Genomic DNA, 9,092 nt, shown 5'->3' with positions numbered 1-9,092 from the left:
CTTTCTTTCCCCTCACTCCTCCTCCTCTGCCTCTTTCACCTGCCTCTTCCTCCTTTGCCTCTTCTTCCTTCTTCTCTTCCTTCTGCCTCCTCCTGCTCTCCCTCCCTTCTCCTCCGCTGCTGCTGCTGCTTTTTTCCTCCTCTTCCCCCCTCACCCTCCCTCCTCCTCTCCCTCGTCCCTCCTCCCTCCTCTTCCTTCCTTCCTCCTCCTCCTCCTCTTCCTCCTTTTTCCTCCTTCTTCTCCTTTTCCTTATTCTTCTTTCTCAGTAGCCTTTAATTCACATGTAAAACATCTAGCTTCCCTAAAGCTGCCATAATGTTATACTCAGAGGGAGAGAGATGAATGAGGATTCCCAGGTACACCAGGCTTTAGCTATTTGAATCTTTCCAGCCCAGGCACTAGACTCTAATGAATTAACCTTCGGATGACTCAAGCCCACAGCCTTTGAACTGCCCTGGCTGATGCCAAATAGATCCAACCTTGAAGCTGTCCTAGTCAGCAACTTAGGAAAAAAAAATCTCAGCAATTTTAGACTGCTGGGTTCTGACTAAATTTCAATTTGTGAGCAAAATAAACATTGTTTTATGCTGCTAAGCTTTGGAATGGTTTATTATGCAACAATAAATAATTAAACCAATGTTTAGCACAGTTTTCCTTATGACTAATAATTATGTAGTGAAACAAAGAAAATATTTTTCAATTCAGTGATTATAGTTACCTGGAGTTAACCAAATGGCAAGTTCTGAGGAAACAACATCCCTCACAAGAGTACCTTTACTTCACATACCACCTACAAATTTGGGGGCTTCCTGCACCACCATTACTTCAGAACAACTGACTACAAATTTTGGGGCCATCATGGCCATCTTCAGATTCAATAGCTTGCTAGAACAATTTCACAAATCAGGAAAGTGATGTAATTGCAGTATTACAGTAAAAAGTTTCAAATTAAATTTGTCAAAGAAAAGAGAAGCATAGAGCAGAATCCAGAAGGAGTTCAGATGTGGAGCTTCCAGTCATCCTTTCCCTGTGGAGTCATAGATGAGTGCTGTATTAGTTTGTTTTCACACTGTTGATAAAGACATACCCAAGACTGGGTAATTTATAAAGAAAAAGAGGTTTAATGCAGTCACAGCTCCATGTGTCTAGGGAGGCCTCACAATCATGGTGGAAGGTAAAAGGCATGTCTCACATGGCAGCAGACAACAGAAGTTGTGCAGGGAAACTCCCCTTCAAAAAACCATCAGATCTCATGAGACTTAGTCACCATCACAAGAATAGCATGGGAAAAGCCCACCCCCATGATCTGATTACCCCCTACCAGGTTCCTCTCACAACACATGGGAATTGTGGGAGCTACAATTCAAGATAAGATTTGGGTAAGGACATGACCAAACCATATCAAGTGCCATCTGTTCCTCTTGGTCATGATGTGTTGCTATATGCACACAATATTGGTAACCAGAAATTCTCACTTGAGCCTTTGGTGTCCAGAGACTTTACAGAGGCTCGATCCCATACAGCTAACATGACTGACTTTTAATCTCTGGTCCCTGCAGAAGGTTGGGCTAACATTTATAGTCTACAGTTCCTTTTCAGGTTGGAACTAATATGACAGGGCCCAAAAGACCATGTCATATTGCTAGACTGTCTGGTGGTCAAAGCCCCAGGCAAAAGTGAAGTCGTTTTCATCAGGCAGCACGACAGGCCAGGGGGCTTGGAGATCACCTCCCAGTAGCAGAAGGCAAGGGTCAAATGTTTCTTTGGGAAACTTAATTTTTCAGTACATAATAACAATTCTAAAATGTTTTGTTTTGTCATTTACATTGTTTCAATTTATTTTGTTGTAAAGAGGGAAAGAATTTTCTTTAAGACATGGACAGACATTGTATACCTTCTCCTACCACTGCTATTCAAGAAGGTATTGAAAGTTTAAAATGACGTAGTAACACATTAAAAAGGACTGGGATTTTAAGAGTCACAAAGGAAAAAGAAAGTTTCATTGCTAACGAATGATATGAATTTTCTACAGGGAAAACCCATGCCACTCTAAAGATAGATTTTTGTAACTAATTATCTTTTAAGAAATTTGCTGAATTTGAGGTAAATCATCAAAAAACACAATTAATTATACTGTTATATAAAGTAGCCATTGGATATATAGATTTTAAAAGTTATAACTGATTATAGTGACAAAATATATAAGATACTTACAATGAACAGAAACAAAATGTACATGGAACCTATGTCAAAACAGGAAAGCAATTGAAATATATTTGCTAAAGATCTATTAAATAAATGAAAATAAATATTAAATATGTATTTAATATGTATTGCAAATTTGAATCAACTACTTTTGAGATTGAATTATTAATATTTAGGAAAGTTAGACATATGCATGATCTTCAGCCCAGGAATTTCACCCCTAAATATATGCTCTAGAGACATGCCTCAGAAGTAAGGAAGAATTTAATAACATTACAATTAATTGTAAATAACCTAAAAATTCTTCAAAAGGAATTAATAAACTAAATATGGTATCTTCATTTAAATAAATGAATGAATTAAACATAGTGCCTTAACTCAATAAAATACGATATCTCGCATATAGTAGTAATAAATACACTGTATAGAAGCAATAAGTACTTACCCAGAACTACATGCATCAACATGAATGTATCTCACATAATGTTGAACAAAACTTAACATGCAGAAAAATGACATGACATAACGTCATTTAAATAGAGAAATTATTCTCTAAATCACTATGCATTATTTTAGGATTTATATATGTAGTAAAAGTAAAAATAAGTACAAAATGTTATGGCAATGATGATGCAATTCATTTCTAAAGGACTAAGAAACCAAATATGCCACCCGTACAGAAGGTTTTCCTGCTTTTTTTGGTAATATCATGTATCTTAATATACATTATGTATACCTGGATGTATGCTATATTATTAGTTATAATTTTTGTGTGTTCAAAATATGTTAGAATAGAGGTAAACTAAATTTGGCATTGGTAGACAGGAAAATATCATAAGTGATATAAGAAGGCTCCAAACAAAATGAATTATTGACATTCATTTGGACTTTCTCTGAATTTATACACTCATTTAAGGAGCAGATATAGCTTTTGCCACTTAGTTATGTTTTTGATTTTTATATATAAAAGAGAAGAAATATGAGTAAAGAGCTCATGAAGTAGGATACACTTTTGATTATTTTACTTGAATTTATGTATCTGCTTATTTATTACGTAGTTACTTATTTAACACTATATGTGTACTATGCACCCAACATATTAGTGATAAGAATACAGGGTTTGGGAATAAGGTCTATTATCCCAGATTGGTGTAATTATACAAATGGTGAGGTTAAAAATTTCTGATGGAGAGGTAAGTTAGAGGTATGTTATACCATATCTGTATCAGTAGTATATATATGTTCCACTATAGTGGAACAAATTAACATATTCATCATCTCTCATAGCTACCCATTTTTTCCCCATGTAGCAAAAGCAGCTACAATCTACTCATTCAACAAAAATCCTGAATACAATATACTGTTATTAGCTATAGTGCCCATGTTGTACATTAGGTGTTTTGATTTGTTCATTCTGCATGGTTGCTATTTTGTATCTTTTGACCAATATCTTTAGTTCCTCTCTGTGGCCCCAACCCTGGTAATCATTTTATTCTCTACATGTTTGACCCCCCTTTTTCCAAATTTCACATGTAAGTGAGATCATGTGGCATTTGTCTCTCTGTGACGAGCTTATTTGATTTATTTTCACCTCCTCCGGGTACATTTATGTTACATCAAATGCAGGATATCCTCTTTTTTTAAGCTTGAATAACATTCACATTGTACATATACTCCACAGTTTACTTATTTATCCATCCATCCATTGATTCAGTTTTAACTTCACCCTCTCTCTCTTCAAACTCCTCCAAGATTGGCAAAGACTGGAACATTTCCTGAATTCCTAAGATTAATTACCCTCATCTCTTGGGAGCTCAGGCAACCTCCAGGGTCAGTTTTACACATAGTAATAGTTGTGCCTTGTGTGTTGGGAGGTGGAAGATTGGGGTTGGCAGAAGTAAGTAAAGAGCTAATGCTGGACACCCTGAGGGCCTTTACTTAGGTTATTTAAAGGATCACACCATGGATTCTGGGTGCCCAGAAGTGAAGTGTGGAGAGATGCAGGGCCATGAGTGTGCCCTCCAAGAGTCATATGGGTGTTTAAGATATACCTTCATACACATGTACTCATACATGTGTACACACTCACACATACACATTCTCAGAAGGTGTCTGGAACCAGCTGCCTATCCTCTCATCGCCTTCCTTTCAGGTAAGTGTTCTAGATGAGGGTGAGCTTTATGTTCAACACCCGTTGCCTACTTCATTCTTCCTCATCATTGCACCATTCTCATCAATAAGGTTCCCACTTCCTCATATCCTGTATCTGCTGAAAATGTGTATTCCTTCATGTGTATTCCTTAATTTTTGGATGCAGAATTCTATTATAAGCTTTTAAATTATCTTAATTTTTAAAAATCTGTTTTGTTGAAAACATTTCATCTTTTGGTTTCCGAGAGGGGTATATTGCATTTTGTCAGCTTCTCTTTGTATTCCTTGCATTTTTGCTGTACGTACTTCAAGTTCTGTTCTTGAAGTTGATACATGTTTATTTCTTAATATATTAAAATTTATTTAATATGACATTTTATTAATGAATCATGAATCATTTTGTCCTTAATAAAAACATTTATCATAAAATATATCCTGTTGGATATTAATGCAGTTATACTTCATTATTGCTACTGTACTATTACAACTATACCCTATGATACATAACGTCATGATTTCAGAATCATTTTTGTGTATAGCATTTCAATCTTTGTTTTCCATGTTGAGACTCTTTTTTTAAATTGAAGCTCATGTAGCCTCTTTATTGTTCTCCACAGGTACTTCAGCAGGGTGCCACCATGACTGCTTGCAATGCCTCACAGGGCCACCCTTCTTTCTTCATTCTCCAAGGCATTCCTGGCGTGGAGGACAAACATAGATGGATATCTATCCCCTTCTCCTCCATGTATTTCATTACGGTGCTCGGGAACTGCACCATCCTCCTCACTGTCTCCACAGAGCGCTCCGTGCACAAACCCATGTTCCTGCTCCTCTGCCTATTGGCCCTCACAGACCTGGGCATGTCCACTACCACCATTCCCAAGGTGCTGTGCATTTTCTGGTTTGGCCAAAGTGAGATCAGCTATGAAGGATGCCTGGTTCAGCTGTTCTTCATCCACTCCATCTCTGCCATGCAGTCAGCTATCCTGATGACCATGGCCTTTGACCACTATGTGGCCATCTGCAAGCCCTTGCACTATGCCACCATCCTTTCCAATAGTCGCATTGGACTCATTAGCTTAGTGAGTTTGGTGAGAGCTATTCTCTTTATTTTCCCCATGCCCATCCTCCTTCAGCAAATGCCCTATCATGCCAATCATGTCATCCCCACCACCTACTGTAAGCACATGGCTGTGGTGAAGATGGTTTGTGTAGATATTACAGTCAACAGGATATATGGCCTGGTGGTGGCCTTGTTGGTTGCTGGGCTAGATCTCTCAGCTATTGCTTGATCATATGTGCTAATCATCCAGGCTATAATGTGTCTCTCTTCTAAGGAAGCCCACCACAAAGCAGTCAACACCTGCACCACACACATCTGTGTCATGCTTATTTCTTATACTCCCTCACTTTTTTCTTTTCTCACTCACCGCTTTGGCCGAGGCATTCCACCCCATGTCCACATCATTCTTGGCAGCCTCTACTTCCTTATACCTCCAATGCTCAATCCTATAATTTATGGAGTGAACACTAAGGAGTTCCGGGACAAAGTGACCAAATATGGTTGCTGGAAAAGAGAATCCACAACCACTGTCCGTGGTCAGAAACTTGTCTGGTAATCCAGCAGCTGTGAGGATGAGGAAGGAACGTTAAGTAGATGCAATTCCTCGGGGAATCAGCTAGTGGTAGAAATATGTCATGTTGGCAGATTTAGCTGCCAAGATGTTTAGCCTTGGGCAGAGAAGCTGAGGGACAGGAGACCTTCTTGATCTCAGTAATTCCGAAGCAAGGAAATTATCCTCACTGTGAAATGAAAATAATGAAATTTGCTTTCTGTACCTGACAGAGGGGTTGGACAAATTACACGTTATAATGTCTATAAAAGCACTTTGAACAACACATGCTGAACACATGTAAGATGAGGTAGAATGTTTCCATGTGGAGAGAACATATGAGCACCCAATAATTTGCCCAACATCAAATCAATGAGTTGTAGAATGCTACTTACTTTGCCAAGATAAGGCTAAGTTGTGTGTGTGTGTGTGTGTGTGTGTGTGTGTGTGTGTGTGTGTATTTTTGTGTTCAAGGGGAAGGTAAAATGGAAAAGATTGCTTAGGGGAGTCAAAAAGGACAATGAATGTTCAAAAGTGAGTTTCGTCACTACATTATCCTTACTGCAGAAGCCTTACACTTGAGCAACGGAACTTACTGCTTCCTTTTAAGCCTAGGGAATATGTACAGAAAACAATAAAATCTGAAATTCCCAGAGAAATTTCAAAGGAAAAGGAGAAAATGGGAAACTCTTACTCTTAAAAGGTGGATATGCATTCTAACAAATTGTGTATTTGTAACAATTCCTAGAGTCAACTGTTCTGCTTGTCTCAACTAATTCCAGCATATGACAAGAATCTTTAGCAAAGAGAAAATTCTGAGAATGTTCTGTGAAGGGTCACAGTTATAAAAGTCAGTTTTATATTGGAAATCTTGGTTACAGAATTCTGCCAGGCCATTTCTCTGGAAATCCAGGAAGAAATCATGAACAAGCACTTGGGGTGGTGTGCAGAGTTCAGATCGTGTGCCAAGATATGTGAAGACATTAAGTTCAGGAGATATTGTTTATCACTTCTAGACATTGATTTAGAAATATAGTGGCAAATATTTTAAGACACGTGAAGTTTGTAGCCTGAAATAGTTTAGGGTTTTTCATCATATCGTATAGCTAACATGTAAAGGCAGAATTCAGTGAAAAAGACACCTACTTTAAAAGCCACATGACCACTATTTAAATGAGACTCTTAAAATGGCAGGAAAATAAACGAAACTTCTCCAAAGTGTTCTAGTTATACTAATAGTTAAGGCTTGAAGTAAACAAAAAAATTAATAACATGGGCTGAGAAAGGTGGGATATCTCAGAGCTTGAAACAAACAGTCCAACCTTCAGGAGGAAAAAAAAAAAAAAAAAGAGAGAACTAATAAGAAGTGCCTTTTCTATAAATGAAAGACCAGAGATCAAGGAAAATTTGCACGAGCATTAATGACTGAAGAACAGAGTACTGCTTGTCTGAAATAAGTACTAAGTACATATCTAAGCCACCACAAACCTACAAAGAAAAAAACGTTGTCAGCAAAATGTTGTGGTTAACAATTGAAAACAGCCTGAGGGAATCATTAGCCTGATGATATGGCAGCATACAACTTCCTTTGTGCTAAAATCTCTCCAGTTAATTTGTTTGTTTGTTTGTTTATTTGTTTCATTTTGTTGAAATAGGATTGCGGGACAAAAGCAGAGCGTTCAAGTGCCATATGATGTTATGATCTCATATATTTCCTTTTTCTTTCATTTTTTGATATTTTAAATAAAAATTTGAAGACTTTTTTCCCCGAAATTATGAGCAAAAGATTTATTTACACCTGAGCACAGTATATATTGAGAGAATTATGCCACAAAAGCTGGTAGCGACAGCTAATTCTGGGGAAACTGAGGAACTGAAGAAAATCAGAGAAAACACAGGAAGAACAGCCTGATTGGTCTGCTCTTTCTTGCTTGAGTTCTTTTCTTTCCGCAAAAGTTTCGTTAATCTATCTTGTTAGTAGTCAATATATCTTGACTTTTTACTGCAGGATGAGTTTGATTCTTCTCTTTTTGGCTTGCTGGAAATGTGACAGATGACACTAATATTAACCTACTATTTTTCTTTTTGTGTCTGACATGGTTTGAATCTGTGTCCCTGCCCAAATCTTACTTTGAAATGGAATCCCCAGTGTTGGAGGTGGAGACTGGTGGGAGTGAATCATGGGGGTGGATTTTCCCCATGGTACTGTCCTTGCAGTGGTGACTGAGTGCTCAGGAGACCTAGTTGTTTAAAAGTGTGTGGCACCTCGCCTCTGCCTCTCTTCCTCCTGCTCTGGCTATGTGAAGTGCCTGCTTCCCCTTCACCTTTTGCCTGGATTTTAAGTTTCCCCAGGCCTCCCCAGAATCTGAGCAGATGCTGCCATTTTTCCTGCATAACCTGGATAATCATGAGCTAATTGTATCTCTTTTCTTTATAAATTACCCAGTCTTAGCTATTTCTTTATAACAATGTCAGAGTAGACTAATAAAGTGTCTACAGAATTGTTCCCAGCTATGGAAAAGCTGGAAAAATGTTCATGTGTCTGATCTCTTGGTCAAGGTTAAATCACTTTCTAAGTGTCTGTTAGGTATTTGGAAGTTGAATTAATGCGCAGTCCACTTCTCTATCACTGTCTCCATCATATTTGGACAACTTGGGTCTTGAAATGGTCACAAGGCTCCAGATAAAAATATTATAAATAATTATATGAGTAATTATATATAATTACATATCAGTGAGAGGAGGGGCCATCTGGGCTTCCTGGGTTGAGCAGGGGCTCAGAAAGCTGTGAAACTCACTCATTTCCTGCACCAGGACTTACTTCGGTCTTGGATGAATAATATTGAAGATACATGCTTACAATATTCCTAACACCATTCGTGCATATGTTTTCTTCCCTAAGAAAGCTATAAACAGCGAAAATGTTGCTGTACGCTTCCGTGTGTCCTCTCTCCCTTTCTCCCTCTCTCCCTTCCCCCTCCCCCAAAACTAAAAGGCATGTTAACTGCCCATTTTTCTGTGACCAGCAGACCTTACCTATACTCCCAATTCCAATTCCTTGTGAACATACTTTGTTTTTTTTTTTTTTTTTTTTTTTTTTTTTTTTTTTTTTTTTTTTTTTTT

At 37.8% G+C, this 9,092-nt stretch overlaps 1 protein-coding gene across 1 annotated transcript; it reads left to right on the top strand.

Moving 5' to 3' along the window:
- Positions 1-3,368: 3,368 nt before the first annotated feature.
- On the top strand, positions 3,369-5,975 carry LOC108538950 (olfactory receptor 52D1-like). Its single transcript, XM_017887299.1, is given in 2 exon segments — positions 3,369-3,398; positions 4,974-5,975. Coding segments are annotated over 2 exon segments (1,032 nt in total).
- Positions 5,976-9,092: the final 3,117 nt, after the last annotated feature.

Source organism: Rhinopithecus bieti, unplaced genomic scaffold (assembly GCF_001698545.2).
Source record: "Rhinopithecus bieti isolate Rb0 unplaced genomic scaffold, ASM169854v2 scaffold_17182, whole genome shotgun sequence".
Lineage (NCBI taxonomy): Eukaryota > Metazoa > Chordata > Mammalia > Primates > Cercopithecidae > Rhinopithecus > Rhinopithecus bieti.
Note: the sequence above shows the minus strand (reverse complement) of the source record. Positions and strands in the feature narration are given on the sequence as shown.